The sequence below is a fragment of the Trachurus trachurus genome, assembly GCF_905171665.1.
Source record: "Trachurus trachurus genome assembly, chromosome: 24".
In the NCBI taxonomy this organism is placed as follows: Eukaryota; Metazoa; Chordata; class Actinopteri; order Carangiformes; family Carangidae; genus Trachurus; species Trachurus trachurus.
This window is the reverse complement of record NC_139910.1, coordinates 20,277,703-20,301,947: the sequence shown is the minus strand read 5'-3', so window position 1 is coordinate 20,301,947 and position 24,245 is coordinate 20,277,703. Positions and strand designations below refer to the sequence as shown.

Sequence of the window (24,245 nt, the reverse complement as noted above, 5' to 3'; positions counted from 1 at the left end):
TCCATCATGTGACAGGGAACATACCTGTTCGGTGTGTCTGGGAGCTGTCCTGGGTAGCACAACCCCACAGACTGCTACGACGTTCTGGGAGAGGTCCTCTGACACCACCTGGCCCCTGGTAAACTTGTTAGCCTTCTCCTGGCGCCACATCACAGAGCCCTGATTGGCCAACACCAGTGCCTTTTCTACTTCCAGCTGCTGAGTTTCCTCCAAAGCTCTGAACACAGATCACAACCAAAAAAGTTCATAACCTGCAGCTTAGAAATAAGAACTATGTTTCATATTACTGTATACTATTTTATATTACGATGAGTCGTATAAGAAAATCATTCCTATGGTTGAAATTGTATAAATACTTCCTTTATCCAGTTTATGAACTATATGTAACTACTATGCTACTATATAACACAGTATACTGTGCCATCCAAACTCAATATATTCCACAACAGTAAAAACAAAAGGTACATACTTGATCTTCATGTGCAGGATCTCGTCATTCGTCAGCACCTTTCTCAGAAAGATGGTTTTCTGATTATCAGTCATATGAGAGACCATTGCTAAACAATGGGCAGTGTACCTGTTGGAGAAAATGAGAAATTATAAGATGTTTAATGTCCCACAGTATAATATTGTTGTAAAATGCTTATTGTGAAACACAAAGACAGATCTGGGAGGTGTAAATCAATAGGTGGTATTTTGAGTAAAGATTGCTGGTTTACTGCTCCTTGACAGATTTTCCTTTTTCAATGTTGACATAAATTTGGTCTCATTTAACTGAGACTTGACACTTTAATGTGGTATCCATTACTGTAACTGTCTAAATGCTCTCAGTCTGGGCTGTAAAGCTCTTCTTAATCAGCTGAAGTGACTGAATTAGTGTTTGGGGATAATGCATTGTATTCTGATAACCCAATGATGAAGTGGGTCAGTCTATTAACAATGCAGTAGCGCTTTACTGTACATTACAAATAACATTCACTCACACAATCGTAAAGTGCATTTTCTATCACATGCACTCAGACACCAATGATTCAGTGTCTTGCCAAAGAACATTTTGACAGGCAGAAAGAAGAGCTGGAAAATCAAGGACAACCCACTCAAGCTTCAACGCTGTGCACTTCAGTGGTTCTTTCAGTGACACTGTCAAAAACTCCTCGTATGTCTGACTCTGAATTATCATTATGTAGCTGAAGATTTTTTTTTTAGCCTACTCAACGACACAATAGCAACAAGAATAGCTCTTCTTAATAGATATATTTTGACTTCATGTAGCCTGACGAGCCAGACTATATCACTAAAATGTGCTGCCGCTAGGGTGCGTCTAGATTTCTAGGCTAGACTTCATGTACAAAAAGCACAGATATGAGTACTCACATTAACAAAGACGGCTCCGTTCAATTATGACAATGTGACAGAATGCAAAGTACCAGGACCCAGAAAACTAAGCAGCTGAACACAATACAGCAATCAGTTAATCAATTAATGATTTACACCTGTGTCTCTCCTACTGTGATACTGTATGTCAACAAGGTTAAACTGGCCTGAATCCCAAAACAGACAACAATATTTCACAACCAAAACTGTTATTGTGCAGGACAGGTGAGTGATTAAAAAAAAAACTACACAACCAAAAAAAGATAACATAATTTTTTCAACAATAAAAGAAACTGCTCTGTATTCCCTCTCTTTCTCAAGTATGTTTGGATTTTTTGGTCGCTGACTTTCAAAATAAAATGACGATGAAAGGATGACAAGCAGGAAAATAATAACATTAGACAGGATGGTCTGCATTGTGGAGTGTTCAGCGGGTTAATTTGCAGTAAATTGACATAAACCCCGCTGCTTGGCTTTAAACATCACTGCATAAGAGTCACAGAAGTATCAAGAATACTCTCAGCCTACAGTAGTAGTCCACAGAGCCTCTAAGGGTGGAAAGAGGAGGCGATTACATACCCTCGGACCATGAGGTCGCTGGTGAGCAGCTGGGACACACAGGGACTCCAGTCCCAGAGCATTCGAAACTTGGCACAATCGCTCTGGAGGAAACGCAGGGTGGCTCCCATCAAGTCCCGCATCTTCATCCTCCTGGGGCCGTACTGGACAGAAGATGCCTCCTCGCTGGTGAAGAAGAGCCTCTGGAACACTGGGGGGGCATTGTCGAAGTACTTTGCAGCAAACCTTGCAGAGGAGAGTAGAAAAGTAGTTATTCATTAGTAAATGAGTAAATACAATATTTCGATTGTATTTCTTTGTCTCATTTTATCTTTTTACAAACAGACATGTGAAAGCAACTACTTGTGATTTCAGAAGGAGTTCAGTGATGGAACTATTTTTTTGGAACTGCTGGAAGGAACAAACAACAGTATTTCTATTTATCCACCCAGCGCTTGTGTGCAGTCTGTAGCCAAAGCAACATGAAACACATGATAACCCCATCTGTATTTATGCACAGACCACACATTTCTCTCCTGTCAGGAAGAAAAAAAATTGATGTATTCCCAAAATATTAAAGCACTCCATTAATTTTTAGACACTGTGCTGTAGAGGAGGCCTATTTATAACACCTTTATTACCTGTAGTTAGATTTATGCTCAGTAATTCCTAAAAATGTGTTTATCCTCTAACCAGCCATGTGTACAGAGTTGATGCAGCACCACAGTCTGGACCAGCATGTTTACAGATCAGGTAGAAACGGATGAACGTTTCAAATGCACAGTGTGATGAAACAGCGTCCACTTACGCCTGTGCATCTGGACTGATGCTGAGGAGTTTGCTGAGGGCCACACACAGTCGCTCGTGGAGGTCATGGTTGATCCTGCCTCCGACTCTGACTCTCTCTGCGTTCCTCTCCAGCAGGTCCAGAATCAGCGGTCGCAGGTGTCGTGCTATCAGCAACGTGTAATCCTTCTCCAACAGCAGTTGGGCCAAACTCTCCAGGATACACTGTCTGTCCTGATGGTTCCATATCTGAAGGGGAGATCACATGGACACCACTGTAACACGGATTTTTTTGTTTTGTAAAAAATAGCCAGACATGAACCAATGTTTCTGCAAAAAAATATTTACAGTTTAGACAGCAGCATGGATTTAACACAACACACACAGCATATACACACATTTTCTGATTACAGCAAGGACTGCTGACATGTGAAAGCAAGGTGACTGCTTGCTGCAAGGAGGATATATTTTTCAATCAGAGTAAGAAAATTAACTACAAACACATTATTTCATTCCATGCGAGTAAGGAGCCAACATATCTTACCTGTTTTGACAGATATTGGCTGAGTTCGTTGTGACTTTTGTCAACATGTCTGGATATGGTGCCCAGTGATGACAGGCTCAATTCTAAATTTTCCATCCTACCATTGGTCGCTCGTGGAGGAGAGATCTACAGCGGAAACGGGCTCGCGCGGTTAACCGACAGGTCTCCTGATGTTACTGTTATTATCAAAGCAAACTGTCAGGTTCATCACGCTCTTGTCTTGCGCGAGGCTGTATCACAACACACACACACAAGCACGTTCCCGTTGCTGGTGTTAAAATCCTGTCCACATGTGAGTGAAACACAAATCCTTCCGGGGTCAGATCAGCTCCTTTCCCCCGCCCCCTCCTGTCTCCGACGTCGCGACGTGATGACGTGGGCGGACAGCGACGCCCGGCATTAGTGCAATTTCTTCTCTCCGCGAGAGAAACAACTTTGGCCCGACTGAACTGCAACACCTGCCGTTATTTATCGCTGTTTTTATTGTCCAGTGGCCGCGGGAGAATGTGAGCCACCGGTAAAGACCGTCAGTCGTGAGATATATGACCGTCTTTTGAGTGAGACTCCGGTTTTTAGGATATATTTTTTTGGTTCAAACCTAGGGGCTGCATGAATACACCCCTCGGTAGTGACAGACCGCGGGAAAATGTCGTTACTTCCTGTGCAATAAAGTCTTGGCGCGACATTACGGTTGTAAACAAGAGGACACAACAATACGCTCAAACAAAGTAAGTCAAGCAATTTATCGTTAGCTTATACTGAAACCATTTATATTTCTTAATATCTCACTGGTATATGGGCTTTTTGCTCGCATAACTTACAGCACTTTTCGTTGGTGTGAGTTATGCAGCCAACTGTAGTTAAGTAGGTCACTGACCCGAGCTCGGTGATTGACAACAATAAAATACCAAATATTTCAACAAATGTCATTATATTATTTCTCAGAAGACAACAGGCACTGGTGTTGCATTTCATTATAACATGTCTGAATACCACTTGGGACTTGAAGAAGACGTGTATGTGAAAATGGTGAAGTAATTGTTAAGCAGAGGTCGTGTTTGGATCGGTCCGGACTCTGTCTTTTTTAACACCTGTTGATTGAAGTGCTAATATCAGGAGACTTTTAAGTCGTGTTGGGTTGAGGAGTGAAAAGGGCAGAAGTATAGCACCTATAGTAATGTAAATATCTGGGTCAGACTGGGTGTTGAATGCCAGGTTAAAGCCACGGGCACAACGGTCAAAATGGTCAAAATGAAGCAATACACGTTGAGGTAGGACAAAGCTAGCATATAGATGAAACTGTGCTGTGTGTTATCTCTGTATGACTTGCTGTCTGCTGCTGAAAGGTCTTTGTTCTGTGCTGTCTTTGTCTGGACAGTACTTAACAAAAGGCAAAGAGCTGGACCGCGATGTTAAACATGCTAACAACACAATTAGCCCCAGTTGTGAGTGTATGGGAGTATATAGCTGGGCAACGTAGAAACAACATCTGTGATGGTACATCTGATCGTTTACTGGCACAATGAGACACATTTGAACTCGGTGTCCTACAACATTTTCTAAGGAAATCCCTTCAGCTGTCTCGTAAAGAACAACCTGACTGACATCCAGCAAATTAAATTACATATGAATCAATGTGGTGCATATAATCATATTATTGCTCAGCTCCATCTGTCTTTATTTGCAAATAACTTGTATAAGGTCGTTGTGGTTGATATTTACTTGTTGTATTTGTGGGAATACCTACTGATTTCCTTTTGCCTTGTTATTAGGTAGTCACAGAAACATTTTGAACAATGGAGGACCCTGACATAGATGATGCCTGTGGCTGTGAGTATAATTTAACTATTATGTACATAGGCTGTTCTGTTTAAATGAACATAGTGGTATTAGAGAATTATGATGAACTATGGATTGTATAAGGCTATTATATATAACATGAAGTATGGATGTTTTCACCAATCATCTATAAGCATGTGAGAGAGATTTTGGACTCAGTCATAATTTGGGGTGAAGACTAATGTAGAAAGGAGGGCTGATTATAACTGATGACATGTATTTATATTTTAACTTGAATATTATCCACAGTGTTGGTACCTGATGCCCATGAGGACTCAGTGGACATCTACGATGGACTGGATGTCGGGTGTATTAGCAGCAATGCAGGTAAACAAAGAAAATCATTTATGAGGCAGTTTGACTTTAGTTTTCCTCTACAATGAAAATTTTAGAAATAAAATAGAATATTTAGCACAGTTAGACTCAGTCTGTTACAAATTCATTTTGTTCATCATTGAGGCTAACTGACTTTATTACTTGTCTTCTTTTGGTCCATTACAGCGAAGTCCCCTGCAAATAATTCCCAGCTGAAAGACTCGATGGATCTATATGAAGAAATTGTTACAGAGGAGCAGCAGAGCAGAGAGACATCGTACACTGAGGTGAGCTGCCATGTGCTCCGTGCTTCAATCAGCGACCAGTACAGTTTGCTTCACTCTATAGCCATTTTCACAACATGAGTATTTGGCAAGTTAGACAATGCACAGCTGTGGTATCAGAGATTTAGATTTAGGTGATTCTTGACTGTTGGTTGTTACAGGATTAGGTCAGTGTAAAAACGACTTTTTTATTGTATATTTCCAGTTGAAGTCCAGATTCCAAGCAGCTCAAAACCAAATCAAAGAGCTGCGAAAGAGACTGGAGCAGATGGAGATTCAGGTTTGTTTCATTTTTGTTCTTTTTTAGCTGTTGGAAAGCTGTGTTACTAATATTATAATTATTATAACTACTACTATTACTGCTGCTACTACTACTAATATTAAGAACACACAAAACAACGGTTCTTCTTCTTTTTTTCTATTATTGTTGTTGTTTTTATTGTTACATATCCAGACAGTTTTTTTCTTCCCTCCCCACAGTGTGTTTCATTGAGACATGACTGACACACATGAAGTATTTCAGTGAAGATGGTTGTCATAATCCACTTTCACTAAACAGTGACCTTCTTCTCTCTCTAGAACACTGGTTTAAATGTTGAGAACGGCCGTCTCAAGAAGAACATCTCCGCACTTTTACGAACAGCCAGACAGGAAGTGACACGAAAAGATGCTGAGATTCAAAGGTTGAATCAGTGGTACGTTTCAAACTGGTGACTCACTGTAATTTTATGTTTTCGATTATTTTTGTAAAGAGTTCATCCTTTTCCAAGTGGGAAGTAAAATGTGCAAGTTCGAATAACACTGTTAGGTTCATAATATTTTATTTTAAATATTGTTTTCTACAGGTCAGTGAAAGGTCGGCATCATCATCATCAGTCCCACATGAATAATCTGCGGGATCAAACTCCCTCCAATTGGACCTCCACAGGCAGCTCCAGCATTAGACCACCTCCTCCACCACCTTCTAGTCACCCGCCACCACCCCCTCCTCCTCCCTCTCCCCCTCCTCCTCCTCCTCCTCCATTATCCAATCCTCCAGGACTACCAACGTCGCCTCCCAGGGGGAATCAGCCTTCGAGGGATCCTCCTCAACGCTCAAGGACAGAAAGTAATAGTTCAACGAGTCAGCCTGCTATCTCCTGCACTGAGACAAGAGCCTCTAAAGTATCTTCTCGCAGTCATTCGAAAAGCTCTTCAAGGGAGAGAGATTGTGAAATATCCAACAAACAGACTGATTACTCTGTCAGCAAAAGCAGTTTATCAACCCCGCAGAGTGATTGTGACAAAAACAAATCTAAACACAGAGAAGAAAAATGCCAAAGTCGTAAACTATCTGATTCAACAGATAGACGATGTAAAAGTGGCTCATATCCCAGCAAGGACTGTCATGCCCCTGAGAAAAACAGGTCACATAAAACGGACAAAGACACAGGTCAAAAACATGACTCCAGCTCAGGTAAAAGCCGGACCTACCTAAAGGTTGAGGGCCACCACAGATCAGACAGGTCCAAAAGCCCTAAAGAGGTCCCCAGCCGGGGCCATAGGAGAACTAGTGACAGAAACGGCAGAAATTCGGACTCCAAGGAACGGAAAAAGTCCTCCTCGAATCAACACGCTGAGCACAACGCCGATTCCTGCAAAGAGAGGGAAGGGGAGCGAGTTTCAAAGGATCATAAAAAGAAGCGAGAGCGACGGCGGGAAGAAGAAATCAGCAGAAAGCATCACAGGAGCACAAGCAGAGAACGTGAGAGGCGGAAAACAAAAGACCCCAACCAAGGTAAAGTGGACGGCCACAATAAGGAAAGACATGAAAAGACACATGATGCCTTAAAAAGATCATCTAAAGAACCATCTGTCACTGTGAAAAGCTCTGTGGAGGAGAACAGTCCAAACAGGAAGCTCTGTTTCATGGAAACCTTGAATCTAACCCTTTCTCCAATAAAGAAGCCAACATTACCCTTTGATGCCACGCAGGGCGACCTCCCACCAGTGGAGGAGGCAGTTGAAAACGGAGAGACGCATAACGAAAGCCTGCAGTCTATGTGTGTTGAAGACATGTGTGTGGTTGATGAAGTAGAGAGTAGTGAATTAGAAGCAGAGTTTAAAGACGTTGCAGAACAATCTTCAGATGTCCATAAAGAGTTGGGCCCCGAAAGGACCGTTGAGAAGTGTGACGATGTAAAAGACACCCAGGAAGACGACAAAAAGAGCCTTACTGATACTGCAGCTGGCAAACTGCTTGAAGACAGTGCAGTCCAAACTACCTCAGCACCAAGCCACCATAAAGATACTGTAGAGAATCTGTTTGCACCGAAATCATCAGAGAGTAGTTCTCCAGTAGCAACAGAAGAAGACGTGTCAAACAAGTCGGCCTTAAACAGCCAGGTAGATAAATCTGCACCACTGGAGGTGACAGACTGTGTCAGTGACACATCAGGAAGCACTTCCGAACAACACACAAGCATGGCTTTACAAAAGGGAAACAACGCTAAGCAAACTGTTATTTCTGTCCCTGTTGTGCTTGAGGTGACAGTAGAGCCTCCAAAAACCGAAGAACAGAAAAGTTTCCCTGAGAATTCAGTCGAAGAAGATGCTTCACCCTCAAGGGAAAGTCCCGTGGCCGACAGTGTTCCCAAAAATCATCAAAGCTCTCCCGCCAGCTCACCACAGGATTGTCGGAAAGGTCTGCATCCTGCTGCTTCGTCAAGCCCTATTCAGAAGGAAGATGCCTGTCCTAAGCAAGGTAGTCCCAAAGGTATGGACGCTGTGTCCAGTACAATCAGCCTGGATTCACTTCCACAGGAAGGGCTGAGTTTACCCGAGGCCATCTTCGTTCTAACACAGACTAATGAAGAGGCCAGCGACAGCAGCATCGAAGCTGAGCCCAGCTCTTCCACCAGCTGTATCGCAGTGTCCAAAGTCAGCAGCACGACAGAGGAGACATCACCCCCGGAAAAGTTCAATGGCCTAACCTTCACACCAAAAAAGAGCTTTAGTCCTGCAAAGAGTCACAGGAATAATGTGGAGCCTTCCAGTTCAGTGCCGTTGTTTCACGACGAGGACTCCATGATGCGCACCCTGAACAGTCTGAAGAGAATCCCTGATGCCATAAGTCCTCTGAGGAGCCCCATACGGATAGCCAAGAGAAGTCATCTCCATGTTCACGGCAAGCCTGGTCATGTCAAGAGCCTTCAAAAAGGTAATGCTAGCCTGGCGATGAAGTCAGGTCAATTATTTAGAGTGAATGTTGTGGGACAGAGAAATTAGGTTTTTTGTCATTTTCATTAGCTAAGCCATTGTCTGAATCTGTGTCAGCTGAAACTTTAGGCCAGCAGTCTGAAAAAGAGAAAAAGTGAGTGGGGTTAGAGGGCTTCTCAGAATGTGTAGCAAAACAATGGCAGCAATTCTCTTATTTCCCTTTATTTATAAGATGCCTTTCTATAAGCTCTTTAAAATGTCTGTATTAACTTATTTTCCTTTCTCTTTCTCATTTTATGCAGATTTCTCAACCACAGCAGTAGATGTCAACTCAAAGAAGCTGGATGTAAACAAAGAGAACAAATATCCAGGTTTGCCTGCACATCACGACACACAAATTATGGCGGACAAGGCGCCCGACCTGCATTCACGTCTCTCTGACACTGAGCTGGAGGAAGGGGAAATATTGAGCGAAAGTGACGAGGCGGCTGCAGGTTCCCCCACTCCTGCAAACAAGAAGGCGAAGTTAACTCGGCCAGTCAGAAATAAACCAAGTCCTAAGCCTGCGCTCAATAAGAAATCTGAAGACAGGTGTGTTACTGTGAAAGAAGCTAGTGAATCACCAGGGTCATCAACAAGAAGCCCAAAGAGTCGTTTTAAAACCGTTTGCCCTGCTGCGACCAAAGCTTCTTTTTCCAACATAGAAGAAATAATGGAGACATTCAAGCTGGTTCGCAATGAGATTAGAAAAAAGTACATGAAGCTTCATAAAACCTTTCCCAGAAAGAGCTTCTATGGTATGATGGATAATTTCCAAGAATCATTTTTCGAGTTTGTGGATGGCGCCCACTTTGGTCAAATCTGCAATCAAGCCGAAGAGCTGAAATCCAAGCTGAAAAAACTGATTGCATCTGTGTTCGGCAAAGTATCCAATAACGGTATAGTGAAACGCATCTTTGAGCAGCAAGCGGTGGATTTGAAGCAGAAGTTGTGGGACTTTGTCGATGTTCAAGTGGAATATTTATTCAGGGATGTTCACACGACACTCAAGAGCCTTTGCAAACCAGCTCAGGCTGAGGACAAGAGGCCCAGTGGAAGTGAGAAAGTATCCAGACAGGCCTCTGTGAGGAAGCCACAGATTCAGCAGAAGGAAGCGCAGTCCGCTCCCACCGGTCTGAATCAGATCAAGCCGTGCGCCGTGGTGCCTTACAAAACAGGCCTCGGGAGCAGAGGCAAAGATATCAGAATCACACACATGGAAAAAGACCCACATCCAACAGACGGCCCTAATACGCAAACCGTCTTCGACTTCCTTCCTCCTAAGAGTATCTCCTCAACTCCAGAGAAAAGCATGACCTCCTTGGTTGTCTCCCAGAGCGGCTCTTTGCTGGACAAAACTGACTTTGAGCTCCTCACAGAGCAGCAGGCCTCCAGTTTAACCTTCAACCTGGTGAGAGACTCTCAGATGGGTGAAATCTTCAAATGTCTCCTCCAAGGATCGGACCTATTAGAAAACAGCGGCATGACCGGAGACAGCACATCCTGGTCCCTTGGTACCCCGAGGAAGGACGGAGAGAGACTCATCAGCATCACCACCCCGTCTAAATTCAGCTCGCCATCCAAACTGCTTTCCCCAACCAAATTCACCACGCCCTCCAAACTGATCGCCACGTGGTCCAGCATTTCGCCTCGCAAGTTGTCGTCCCCACGATCCAAAGACCAGATCCCGCTGAACCCAGCTTTATTTGACGAGAGCTGCCTGTTGGAAGTGCCGTCGGACAGCCGAGGAATGAGCACTTCCAGGTCTTACTCCATCCTGACCGAAGACCTGGCGGTCTCTCTCACCATCCCTTCGCCCCTGAAGTCCGACAGCCACCTCAGCTTCCTGCAGCCGTCGAGCATGTCGAGCATGCACATCATGTCCACCCCGGAGAGCGTCATCAGCGCGCACATAAGCGAGGACGCCCTGATGGACGGGGAGGACGCCACGGAGCAGGACATCCACCTGGCCCTCGACACGGACAACTCCAGCCGCAACTCCAGCCGCAGCTCCAGCAGCGGCAGCGTGGGCTCGGTGGCGCTCGCCACGTCTTTCACGTTCAAGCCAGACCTGCCCATGCAGGCGCTGGTGATGGAGAGGTCCAACGACCACTTCATCGTCAAGATCCGCCAGACAACCACAAGTGCCAACAGCACGCTCATCGGCGACGAGACCTTAAGTCAAACACTAACTGAAGAGGATCTGCAGCATGGAAATAACGGCGCAACGACGCCAGAAAGTCAAGCAAAAGCTGTTTTGTCGGACAAGCAGCAGAACAAGAGCACTCCTTCATGTGCCTTATCAGAGAGTCTGTCGAACTTTGCAGAAAGCTCTGGGATCTGTCAGGCAGCCGCAGCATCAGAGAGCCGCCTTGGCCGAGATGAAAGCTCAGCTCTAACTAAAGATCCGTGCCTCGACAAAGAGGAGGAGATAACTCAACAAAGTAGCTCAAACTTCTGCTTTTCCGAGGAGCCACAGAAACTGACAGAGGCTTTGAAAAAGCAGCCAGTAATTACTCCTTCAGAGGACAGTTTTCTCAGCGGGGCTCAAAGCTCTGATCATCTCTTCGTACAGATGAGCCAGACAAGCTCTGGAGAACGCATCAGTGCTGATGAGAGCTCAAGTCAGACGTGTCATAAAGGCAGCACGCAAACCCAGAGAAATACCTCCAAAGCTCAGACAACCACCAGTCCCTCTAAACGCGCGGTGTCAGATAATAGCCCTCATCGCCCTGATGAAAGCTGTGAAGCTTCAAGTCAAAGGAGCCGAGCTTCACCGAGTGACTCGGAGAGAGAAGGGACGGAGTTGGAGTCAGACAGAAGTCTCACCATTGCAGAAGACACGAGCAGCACACCAGAGAAAGAGCAGAGGGGTTCTGACAGAGGTCGAAAACGGAAGAAGCATCATGATAAATCCAAAGCCAAGCGGTGTAGAAAGGAGGAGGTGGAGAGCAGAGAAGAGGAGTTCAACTCCAAGACAGAAGATAACGAGTCCAGATCCCCCTCAGTACCACTGTCTCCTAACAGCCTCTCAGCCAACAACGTTGTGAGGAAGAAAGGCGAGGTGGTGATAGCATGGACAAGGTCAGTAACCCCCTTCTATCTCCTTTTTATTTATTTATTTTCCTTTTGGGATTCTATTTTATTTGTTTGTTTACCTTTCTTTCTTTAGCTGTATAACTTCGGTGTTTAAATATAAACTTTTATGTTGCTACATACTTGAAAAAATGTATAAAGACGCAAAGAGATGTGGAATATCGTTTGTGAGGAATTTTGCAATGAAGTATTTAAAAAAAAAAAACAACAACAACACTATTTTAGAAGCCAAAGGACAGAAATACAGTCGCTATTTTGGTATATTTCTGTAGCATTTGACTTTTGACAGTCTGTTACAAGTGGCATTTACCTTAAAATATATTTGTCTTATCTTCAGGAAGTCATAATCCATTCTTGACAAATCAGTAATATTTAAGTGAAACGAATAGTTCAGCATTTTGTGAAATACATATATTTGTCCTCACATTGAGATTAGAAGATTATAAATGTTCTCATATCTTTTGTATAAACTGGGGGAACCAGCTGGCCTGGAGTTATCCACTGTTCACTGATTATCATGTATCACAGCTGATTTACATGTACCGTACACAAACAAAACTGTAAAAAAAAAAAAAAAAAAGTCATTTTGAACTAATGGAAGAAAAACAGCATCAAATGTTTGGACTTTTGTGTACAAAATTATTTCATGATCAGAATATATACAGATAATAATAATAGATAACTGCCATCAGTTTCTCGATACAGGTCTAGAGCCCTGGTCGCCAGCCTTTATACTGTGACACAAGACCTTTTTTGGTCAATCTTTTGAGTGTAGTTGTTTTTCTTAGCAATCAGCAACATAAATTGTCTTCACCATCTGGTTGCCATGGCAGCCAGTTCAGATGCATCAGCCCTTCATAGACCAATTGTTTCTGTAATTTTGTTGTTTTGCACGTCTTCAACTGTAAAAACCGATCAAGAAGAAAGAAAGGAGCAGGTTTTTTTTTTATCCAGCATAACTCAGCCGCAGCTGCCAGGATTTTCTGCACACTGGCAGAGTGAGTGCGTTGGGACCATCCAGCGTGAAATGAAAAGCTGCTGCATCTTTGTTTTCATTGAGTAATGTCTACGCAGCAACATTTGGGGAGAGGGCCAGTGAGCTGGATGGGCTGTGGATTGTGTTTTCTGTCCACAAGGAATGGTTCATAAATAAACTACACTGGCCATACCTGATATTCGCAGTTAATATTGAAGAGAAACACCACTCATCACCTTTCCCCTTCTTGCAGAGATGAAGATCGAGCTATTCTGATGTATCTGAAAATAAAAGGCGCTTCACGTGAGACTTTCTCTGACTTGGAGGAAAAACTCAATAAGCCATCAGGGCAGGTAAGTGAGTGTCGCTTCTTTTCATGTTTTGCATCACGCTTCAATGGAGGAACATCCACTAACTGATCTGTTCTCTCTCTCTCTCTCAGATCGCTCATAGATTTAACCAGCTCATGAAGCTGTTTAAGAAGCAGGAGAAGATGGACACCTGATTTATCAGACTGTTGTGTTTTGTCTGGTGCGAATAGTTCTTGCATTAGAGAGTTTCCGCACCCGTCCTGTGGCTCCAACCCGGGCACACGTCGGACGGTGTTCAGGAAGATCTGAGAGCAGGGTGGCTGCGGGTGTTCTGGTTGGGTCGCGTGGATCCTCACCTAGGTTACTGCGTCCATCAAGATCTGCTGGTTTTCATCTGAACCAGCAATACCAGTCAAGCATTATATTTCAGTGAAAGGTTGGAAATCCAGTTGCACTCTGTTCAGATGTGGATATTGAGCTGTACCTGTTACCTACCTACTGTCTGAATTCAAAAGCAGAAAAAACAAGAATTCAGCAATGCACAACTGACAAGATATAATATATGAGGGATTAAACTTCCACTTACTACAGATACAGTCGGTATTAGTGTTATTGTTCTTTATGCACTTTTGGTTTTAGGTAATCCACACTGCAATCACTATCGGTAGTATCAGTGCTGATGTCTGGTCTTCACGTGAACATGATTCCCGTCTCTGTCTTTGCAGACATGTCATATCACAGAAAAGGTTGATTTCAACAGGTACTCAAGTTATTTTCCCATCTATTTCTAAATCTACGGTTTTCTTAATTCCTGCTAGTATACTATACATTTTTACTTCCTTAACTTTCAGATGCACATTGCGACAACCTGAGGCCTCACAGAGCTGTAGACCTTGACATGTAGGACCCAAAGTTTGGGCCGTTTATCGTTAGCCTCTTATATTTTTGATGTTATTTTAATGTGTTTGAGGGCGTGCTGCTTGATGTGTTGAAAGGCTAAAATGATTTCATGTCCAGTTCAGGTAGAGGATGGTGCATCTCTCTCTGTTAATATCAATTAAAACTTTTAAACAACATTTTCTTTTACCCTCTTTCTCATGAGAAGCATAGAATGCAATATTGTGAATCTTGTACATAATTCTTTATTGAAAATAAAGTTTTATTTATTTATTCTGGTGTCTGTTTTATTCATCATGTGGAAACTGTGTACAATAATTTTGATAAATTGGGGAAAAAACATTAACAGGATATAGCAGTGGATAGTTTTCACCATGACACAAATATTCATGAAGTGGGCCACGAAGTGTGGAAATCCAGGCCACTGCCCGAGGGCACAGTTTGTAACCAGCAGACCAGACAGTGGCATTAAGTGGAGGAAAGAGGCAAACATAGATGGTGCAAGGATTTTTGTGTCAAATTTTATGGATGAACTTCCCATATTTCACCATCAAACTGTATAAACATTTTTCAACCATATCACCATATCGGATCCTGTATAAGATATACATGTCAGTCATCTGAGTTCCCATTGATCCTCTCTCACCACCAAAGTGAGAAGGAACCAATCTGATTGGCCATTGTTTTTGATCTGATCATGACATTAACAGCAAGATGTACATTGTATCACTGTTCGTATCATCCAGCCATTTAAGTCTGATTCATGAATTTTTTCACCGTTTTTCACTGTACAAAGACAAAAATTGCACCCCCCCCAAAAAAAAATCAGAATCACTCTCCCTACTTGTGCACAAGTACAATCTCTTGTACAAACTATTTTCCCACTCTCTAAGGGTCAACAAGTTGCGGTCAAATTACAGATTAATTCCCTGAGGACATGTAGTGGTACATAAACTAATTTCTGTTATATCAATTCAGTTAGTCTCTTAATGTTATGTAGCCATTGCCATGACAGTGTTGGGATGTTTAGTTTTGTATGATGTAAAACATAATTTAAAAATTATGAAATATTTAATGTAGGGTTTACTGTGTGACCACACTATCTTGGATACATAACTAACTCTGCATCCCTGTGTAATTTTACTTATCTGAAACAGTATTATTCTCACTCACGGTGGTTAACTAGTCTGAATCATTCCATAATGCTTTTCACGATGATACAACCCAGCTCCTTCATTCACTCCTCCAACACCTTGAAACCCCCGGTAATTTCGCCAGACTTCTCTTCATTGACTTCAGCTCCGCCTTCAACACCGTCCAGCGCCACCTGATGATCAGGAAACTCCATCACCTGAACATCCCATCACTCCTCATCCACTGGGTTCACAGTTTTCTCAGCAACAGACCACAATCCACCAGAGTGGGCAGCGTGACATCATCATACGCCATCACCAACACCGGTTCCCCACAGGGCTGTGTGCTGAGCCCGTTCCTGTTTACCCTCTACACTAATGACTGCATCAGCCCCTCACCCACAAACACATATCTCAAATACTCAGATGACACTGTCGTAGTTGGACTATTAGACACTTCACTCACAGAATACCAGAACTCCATTTCTCACCTCACACAGTGGTGCTCTGACAACCATCTGCACCTCAATGTGTCCAAAACCAAAGAACTGGTCATCACCTCCCCCAGCACAAGCAAGTCAACCCCCTTCCCCACCCGCAACCCCATCAGCATCAACGGAGAAGCCGTAGAGGTGGTAGATACATTCATACCTGGGACTCATATAGACAATAAACTCACCTTTGAATCACACATCCATGACATCCATAAACGCAGCCAACAAAGACTCTCTGCCATCAGGAAACTGAGAGCTCTCTCAGTGGCCCCCCACCTCCTACTGTTACTGTACAAGAGCATAATTCAGCCCATCCTCCTCTACTGCTCCTCCTGTTTCTTCAACATGTTGTCATCCCCCAACATAAAAAGACTGACACAAATCACTCACAGAGCTGCCAAAATCATTGGCCTCCCCACCCCCATCCTCTCTGACCTCAACACCATAGCCATAACACGCAGAGCACTCACCATCACCCAGGACCCCAGTCACCCCCTAAACCCGTACTTTGTGCTGCTTCCATCTGGCCGCCGGTACAGGTCCCTGACCTGGAAGAGGGTCAAGTTCAGCCGAAGCTTCGTCCCCTCTGCTATAACAGAACTAAATAGATTGCGTCGCTAAATGTGTGTTCCTGTTTAATGTGTATGGGTGGGTAATGTAATGTATGTATTTATGTATCTTGAGGTTGTGTGTGGCGTACGGGGGTGAAAACAAGTTTCCTTGCAAAGGACAAATAAAGCTGAATCTGAATCTGAATCTGCATCATTGGACTCTAGGATGAGGGAAACAACGTAACCAGTTGGAATTTGTGAAGCAAAATGTTTTGGTTTTCATCAGCAAGAAGGTTCTGGAGTTTGCATGTTCTCCCTGCGCCTGTGTTGGTTCTCTGGCTCCCACACTGGGCTAACTGGCGACTTGAAATAGCTCTTGGTTGTGAATATGAGTGTGTGAGCAGTGTTTGTCTATGTAAAACCCTGAGATACATTTTAGCTCTCAACAGTTTCTTGCAAGAGCTCACCAAACCTCTTCAATTTTATGTCACCACATCTTCTAACTATCTAAGTCCCACGGGTTACAAAAAATCAACCTTTGGTTTTGTGCATGACATAGATGGAATTACCTACTGTCACTCTCACACAGTACCCACTGACAATTCAAGAGAATGATCCCAATTCCCAAACAATCCCAAATGAAGGATAACCTCAGTGAACTCTGTGGATTTAATAAATAACATGTGAATCTAAGACTTACCACCTGTGAACCTCTCCTGCTGTAACAACTTCAGCTGATGTTCACTGATGAGACCTTGGTGGCAGTTGACAGTCCAGTTCATCCCAAGCTGGTGGATGGTAGAGGTCAGTTGAGTTCCTCCACACCAAACTAGGAAAAACATTTCTACAAACATTATCTTTAGAAGTAAAAAGCATAATGGTCTTCAAAATATCCCTAACCCAACAAAAAAATAGGTATGGTACCCTTACACTTGGTCATATTGTGTATATTATTGAAAGAATATTTATATATAATATAGAAATGATAAAAAATAAAAATAAAAATAGAGTTGAAAACATTGTCCATGGCTGTGTATTGACATTTCAGTTTGTGCTATTGCCAGTGTTGTGTCCTGTTAAGAGTTGCAGGGTGAAACTAACCTCAGGGCATTATAGGGTCATGTGGTGGATCAATCGCTTCAAACTGGAGCCCTAGTTTGCCACAGCAGTGAAATAGTGTCAGTCACACTGCACAGTGGGGTCTCGTCTGTCTTCAGAGGACGACAGCAGAGCCCCATTGTCCCACAAACAAATCTGCTCAGTTTATGATGGCTTCACACTGAAGCACACAAGACAAGGGCCCTGGCAAACATGTAAGTATGTTTTTAACATTTGTATGGCATTTTAACATAAAAAAGTACAAATTCTTTATGGTTTTCTTTATTCACTGACAGCTGATAATAATGTGACAAAAGATGGGGGATTGGAACCTATTAGGAAGTATTTTAGAGGAGGTCCACATCCATTCCACCATTGTGGGGAAGATCTGGTTAACCATCCTCTTCATTTTTCGGATGCTTGTCCTCGGGGTCGCCGCCGAGGACGTGTGGGACGATGAGCAGAGCGAGTTTGTCTGCAACACGGAGCAACCGGGCTGCAAGAACGTCTGCTACGACCAGGCCTTCCCCATCTCCCTCATCCGCTACTGGGTCCTTCAGATCATCTTCGTGTCCTCCCCATCTCTGGTCTACATGGGTCATGCCTTATACCGTCTGAGGACCCTTGAGAAACAGAGGCACAAGAAGAAAGCCTGTCTGAAAGCTGAGCTGGAGGGGACCGACCCCGTCCAGGAGGACCATAAAAGAATCGAGCGAGAGCTCAGGAAACTAGACGAACAGAAGAAAGTAAGGAAGGCTCCCCTCAGAGGCTCCTTGCTTCGTACATATGTTTTCCATATCTTGACTAGATCTGCGGTGGAGGTGGGTTTTATTATTGGTCAGTGTGCTCTCTTTGGCATTGGGCTTTCTCCTCTGTACAAATGCGAGCGGTTGCCTTGCCCCAACAGTGTTGACTGTTTTGTGTCACGACCAACTGAGAAGAACATCTTCATGGTCTTCATGCTGGTCATCGCTGGAGTTTCTTTGTTCCTCAACCTCCTGGAGATTTTCCACCTGGGGGTGAAGAAGATTAAACAGAGCTTGTACGGATACAAATACGGAGATGACGAGAGTGTGTGCAGGTCAAAGAAAAACTCCATGGTGCAGCAGGTTTGTGTGCTCACCAACTCCTCTCCACAGAGGCTGATGCAGCTCACACACATGACCTGCTCCATTGTGCCTGACACCCACGGGGCCCCTCCGAATCAGGAGCAGTCCAGCGGTTCCAACCAGCAGCCTCCACACACGTATCTGCAGAGCCACGCCGACATCCAGGGTCTGCAACAGCTGGGGGCCGTGGACCGGCGCTACACCCTGGAGAGCAGGAAACCCTCGTGCAGCAGCGACGACTCAAACGGACCCCATGGTTCAGGCCAGGCTCAGTACGCCAGGCCTCGACCCACGCTGATGGCTGGCCACATGGAGATCCCGGCAGCCCTAAAGAACCCACCCAGGAAGCAGAGCAGAGTGAGTATCTGTAAGGAGCTCAGCGACATGAGTGATTCCCCAGAGAGCGACCACTACCCCACAGCCAGGAAGTGCAGTTTTATGTCCAGGGGAATGTCAGAGGGAATGCTGGCATCTCCTTTTGACAGCGCCGACTCTCAGAGCGGGACAGACAACGAGGCCCAGCACCTCAACCAGGGAGAGAGTCCAGTGATGACCCCACCGCCCCCAGCCAGTGGGAGGAGGATGTCCATGGTAGGAACATGATTGAACAGTAATGCATGTTTTACAGGGGCGCCTATCTGATGAGTATAGCTCAATATGTTAATCAAGTGTGACCAATGGAGTGTAACTTATCCAAACTGAAATGCAGTGTTTCGTTATGCACACCAGGCTGATTGGACAGTTGTTTGTTCTCTATTTTGGCATGGACATACAGTACATTTACTCCATCTACAAAAAAGAAAAGGCTCCCTTTTAGGTGGGAGTGGTTGGATTTGGTCGGACTCCATTGCACCTGTAATCATGGCCACCAGTGATGTTACTGGGAACTGACACACTATGGGAAAATTTAGAAATTACAATGTGCAATCACCAAAACTGGTCATGTAGACACCCATGTATGAAGGTGATTAATTAACTGTCAACTATACATCTCTGACCACAACATCCATACAGAAATTTAACAGATAAATGTCATATATGAAGATATCAAGAATATTCACTCTCTAATATCACCATATCTTAACAGGTTTTAGAATGGATATAGGCCTATTGTATCTTCATGTAACTTTCAGTATGTCTAGAATATGAACATATATTAATATACTTTGTTTGAATTTGTATTAGATTCCATATGTGAATTCCACATATATGTTTGTAATTTATATATCCGAATGGAAATTCAATGTAGTTGTACGTTATGTTCACACTAAGGAGAGTGGTTGGGTTTGGTGAGAAGCGTGCACCTGTAACCACACCCAGCAGTGATGTCACAGACAGTACACTGACACACCTTGGCTAGTAGGTGGCAAGTGGAACGACTGGAGGTCAGGTGCTGCTGGGTAGAGGAGTGTGTTTGTGTCTGTGACATGATTAATAACCACGTGTTTCTTCTCTCAGAGCATGATCCTGGAGCTGTCTTCAATCATGAAGAAGTAAACTGAAGATGACTGTTTTTGTGGGACACAGCCCTGGAGGCGTGGGTCTTAAAGGGACTGAGCGTTCCTCATCGCAAAGCAAATCTCATCCTGTCAACAGCAACTCTATGCTTTCACATACAGTATTTATTGTGTTTGAACAAAAGCTTCAGTAAAAATGTGTTAACACTTAATTCCACAGATGATTGATAATTTGCCTCAGGTTCTGTACCAATGATATCTCCAATGTTTTTTATACTAACAGTTTGCAAGTGACTTGCTATTTGGGGTTGAATTTGGGTTTTTTGAGACCATAAATCAAATGAGAATCAAAATTGTATTTGGCTCAAAGCACATGTGAATACTCATAAAATGAGACCAAAATATGGTTGCAAATATATTTGACAGAAGATTGTAATTAAAGATTGTGGAATTGGCAACCACAAAAAACAGTGTTAATGGTTTACAGAATACAGAATTACACAATGAGCTGCGAAATAAGGGCTCTGCAATTTCAGTGTTTTGTCTTGACTGAGAGTAGCCAAATGTTTTCTTTATGAAAATATCTGACAAATTTTAAGCTGTTGTAGTAAATATTACTGTTGTCCTGTTTGTTTTTTAAATAAATACTTTTCCCTCTTCAGGACTGAACTCTTTTGTCTGACAGGTGTCATATGTACCGTGGGTTTCCATGGATTCATGCTACAAACTGCAGTTGTATGTCATTAAGATTACATGTGAAAATATAAACTATTAACTCTTTTAGGGATTCACATGAACAAAGGTCATATTAATATGTATGAATCGAAAGGGCTATACACTGTTAGCAACTAAATATTCAAGGTTACATAGAGACTGACTGATGAACACAGTGGTGCATTTAGTGAACAAGCTAAAAAGCTAAATGTTTCTCTCTGAAGTTGTTAGAGATCAGTAGGTAGAGAGTGAGTATTGACGCTGATGAGTAGTTGAATGCTGATGTTGCTCTGGGTCTGCTGGTGGAGTAAATAGGTTTACTTAAATCAATGTCATATGGACAATGACAATATGTCAACGTTGTGCCCCCAAGTGGCCAAAGTAAATACGGAAATGAAACTAAGAAATTAATTAATGGAATTTACCAACACGTTACTGTAAAAAAAAAAAAAAAAAAAAAAAAAAATCACAAAATACACACATGATATGCATGTTTCTTTATTTCATAAAGAGAAATGGTGTCTAGACAAAAAAGTTGTTTAGATAACACTAGCAATTGAAATTAATGAAAATTGGGTTTGCACAATACTGTATTTACAATGGTTATTGAAGTCATTTTAATTAATTAGGGTCATGTAGCATTTAAAAATTATAAAGGTAAGAACTCTTAGTAGAGAATAAGCAAATAACAGCTATTTCAAATTGACAATATTAACACAAAACAGTCATCTAGAAAAATGAAAGAAAAAAACAACAACTTGAACTACAAGCTTAAGAGCTATTACATTAAAAATGATGCACCAAAATCGACTAATACAATAATCCATATAATCTGTGTAAAAAGCATGTAGAAAAAACACCTGATGCAGTTTGCTGATACAGTCATTGACCAGTTATGAGAGGTATGAAGGATTTCACAGGTAGATAAGTGTGAGAAAGTCCGCACTGGTGACTCGGGGATGGGGGCCCAGGCCCCTGTATACACTCACTTCACTTGAATGTGAACTATGGCCTCTGCACTTTCTAAGGCAAATATCGGAGGTGCACTTGTATTCATATAATGCAAACCCATCCCGAAAGTTGGATTAAAGACAAGGTGAGGAAACTCATTCTTTGTCTCTTTACACAACACCAAGAACCAGTCGAATTGAACCAAGTGATTTTTACATGGCAAAAATCAATCATACATGACATGACACCTATTTGTAAACATATTCCATTTTTCATATTTTATCTTCAATGATCTCGACCTGCGCATTCAACCAGGATACTAGATTTTTTTTTTCTCAATGAAGTTGAGCAGTCTGTGAAAAAAGGCATGTTTTTGTTCATATTCTTTTACAGAACAACCTTTGGAGTTGAAAAGCCAGTGTTTGTTTCAGAGAAGCAGCAACAAAAAAAAGTTACCTAAAAAAAAGACAAACACACAGCATAAAAGGTAAGAGCATCCAATTACAGAGTTAGAGCAACAGCAAAATTGTTCACTTAAATGAATCTGTTGTATTGGCTATGAACTAAAACATGTCTGGCCTGCACAAAGGAGCCCCAAGGATCCCTCATGTTTCAGTATCAAATTCATTTGAGCTGTTTTCTATGCTTGGAATTATTCCTGTTACATCATCTTAAAGTTGCACCAATCAATATTTGCATATGATCTATGAATTAGATGACTGTGTGCAATGTGAGAGACAAACCAGCAGAAAATTATTACCAACTCTGCACCTCCCTTCAGCTGGTGGAGATACTGGAGGTCAAGATTCACAAGTATTTTCTCAGGAGTTGGTGGAGACCAAAACAGAGCTAAGAGGAGAGTGCATATTGGTTTGAAATTCACAACTATTTCTGCTGGACTGACTGTTTCCTCACACACTGGCCATACCAAACATACTGTATATGGTGATAATATGCTAATGTGACTTGTTCTGCTGCCCTCAAGTGGTCAGTATTAGTTCATTCAATTAATGCAGCTTTAAATGATGTCAACAAACCAACTCAAAATGTCTGTTTCTGAGCAGATTTAAATACTTGCCATCTAGAAATTTCAAAAGCATTTGAGATTTCTACCAACACCACAATACAACTGAGTTTTCATTGCAATAACCAAATGCCATGCAATCTTCCAGAGAAATAGGGCTGTTGGAGTTTTTGGATAAGTTTTCTTTTTTTTTTTTTGTGATGGGAACAAACTATTTCCTCTATTGTCTGCTGAATTAGAGTGGTGGCAGAAAACTCAAAAAGATGGAGAGAGAAGACCCTTTAAAAATAATAATCTCCAGGATGTAAGCCAGACAGTTTTAATGGAATAATTAATATGTTGACTTTGCTGACAATAACACCATCTCGCCATTGAAGCTGAGGATGGATGGAGAATTATAGTTTGACCAAGCAGTCAGTATTGGAGTGTGCAGCAAGTCTCAAAGGGCTCAGAGGTCTCCTGACTGGAGAGTATGATTCAGGGATTTCTGTATGTTTGCTTCACCCTCTAAGGTAAACTCAGGGCATGCTATGTTGAATTAGCAACATACAGTACTGTAGGTATGTAAGGGAAACAGAAATTCTACTATGCATGAACAAGAATGTCATTGTAGTAATATCATTACACATCTGAAGAGAAGCCCAGGGTCCTTTGTTACAATAGTTAGGCTACAATACAAACTTCATGGGTTCTTTTTCTCCAAACAGAAAAACAAAAAACAAAAAAAAACAACACAAGGTCAAAGAGTATGTGCTCTCCGATGCAACATCAGGGTTCCTCAATTTAAGATCAAGCACACAAATAGAAAATGTTGCATAATGTTTGCAGAGAAGACGCTTCTGTAACATAAAGTGTCCCACTTTCATTTTCTGGCTTTAACCTGGTAGAATCTCCACATGGGTAAATACTGTTCTGCTTCAATGTGCGCACAAGAATGAAAAAGGAGCACAAACAGTGAAAAGCTCTGAACAAACAGGAGAAACCACAGGTGTCGACAAAGAGTCGACACCACTGCTCTGTGCTCAGGCTGTGCCACAACATATGTACTGTGTGTATCATATGAATTTACTGTGTGTGTGTGTGTGTATGCGTGCATGTGTTTTTGTGCATGTGCGGGTCTATGTACTCCACAATAGAGACCAGTCTTAACAATTTCAAAGACAGGTTTGTAAAATACACTTAAGAGTTACTCTGTTCGGCTGTATCAGGAAAACAGTCTCAAATGTGAGATCATACTCTAAACTACTGTTTTAAACTCTAAAATTTACATCAGTAAAAGTCAGGGGGTAGAACTTCACAATGTTTCATCCAAACTTTAAAGCCCCAATCTGCAATACCTCCAGCAGCCCAGCTAATTCAGCCAAATAAGATAAAGAAATGTATCTACTGAAATATTCTAAGAACTTTCTTTCAACAGTTTGTGATTTTTTTTGCACACCTCTTTTTTTCAAATGGATGTGAGAGAAATACTCTGCAAGAAATTGCAGAAACTAGAGG

General features: G+C 42.5%; 3 protein-coding genes across 3 annotated transcripts in view; 2 read left to right on the top strand and 1 right to left on the bottom strand.

Annotated features, from left to right (window-relative positions):
* The window catches only part of mdn1 (midasin AAA ATPase 1), a 53,535-nt gene extending 49,994 nt beyond the window's left edge, over positions 1-3,541 (bottom strand). Inside the window, exons 1-5 of the mRNA XM_084000984.1 lie at positions 3,263-3,541; positions 2,741-2,967; positions 1,954-2,178; positions 470-577; positions 25-217 (exon numbers count right to left, since the gene is read on the bottom strand). Coding sequence (XP_083857110.1) covers positions 25-217; positions 470-577; positions 1,954-2,178; positions 2,741-2,967; positions 3,263-3,358 — 849 coding nt within the window. The 5' untranslated portion in view covers positions 3,359-3,541. The remainder of the gene's footprint in view (positions 1-24; positions 218-469; positions 578-1,953; positions 2,179-2,740; positions 2,968-3,262) is intronic.
* Positions 3,542-3,698: 157 nt separating this feature from the next.
* On the top strand, positions 3,699-14,326 carry casp8ap2 (caspase 8 associated protein 2). Its single transcript, XM_084000354.1, has 10 exons — positions 3,699-3,990; positions 5,035-5,092; positions 5,351-5,428; positions 5,603-5,703; positions 5,906-5,980; positions 6,280-6,395; positions 6,546-8,899; positions 9,201-12,021; positions 13,263-13,362; positions 13,452-14,326. The coding sequence occupies exons 2-10, from the start codon at positions 5,059-5,061 to the stop codon at positions 13,512-13,514; spliced, it is 5,742 nt and encodes a 1,913-aa protein (XP_083856480.1). The 5' UTR covers positions 3,699-3,990; positions 5,035-5,058; the 3' UTR covers positions 13,515-14,326.
* A 3,484-nt stretch (positions 14,327-17,810) lies between these two features.
* Positions 17,811-20,099, top strand: gja10b (gap junction protein alpha 10 b; the record flags this gene model as incomplete). The annotated part of the gene is made up of 2 exons (XM_084000400.1): positions 17,811-19,193; positions 20,061-20,099. The coding sequence occupies 2 exons, from the start codon at positions 17,811-17,813 to the stop codon at positions 20,097-20,099; spliced, it is 1,422 nt and encodes a 473-aa protein (XP_083856526.1).
* Between the last annotated feature and the right edge of the window lie 4,146 nt (positions 20,100-24,245).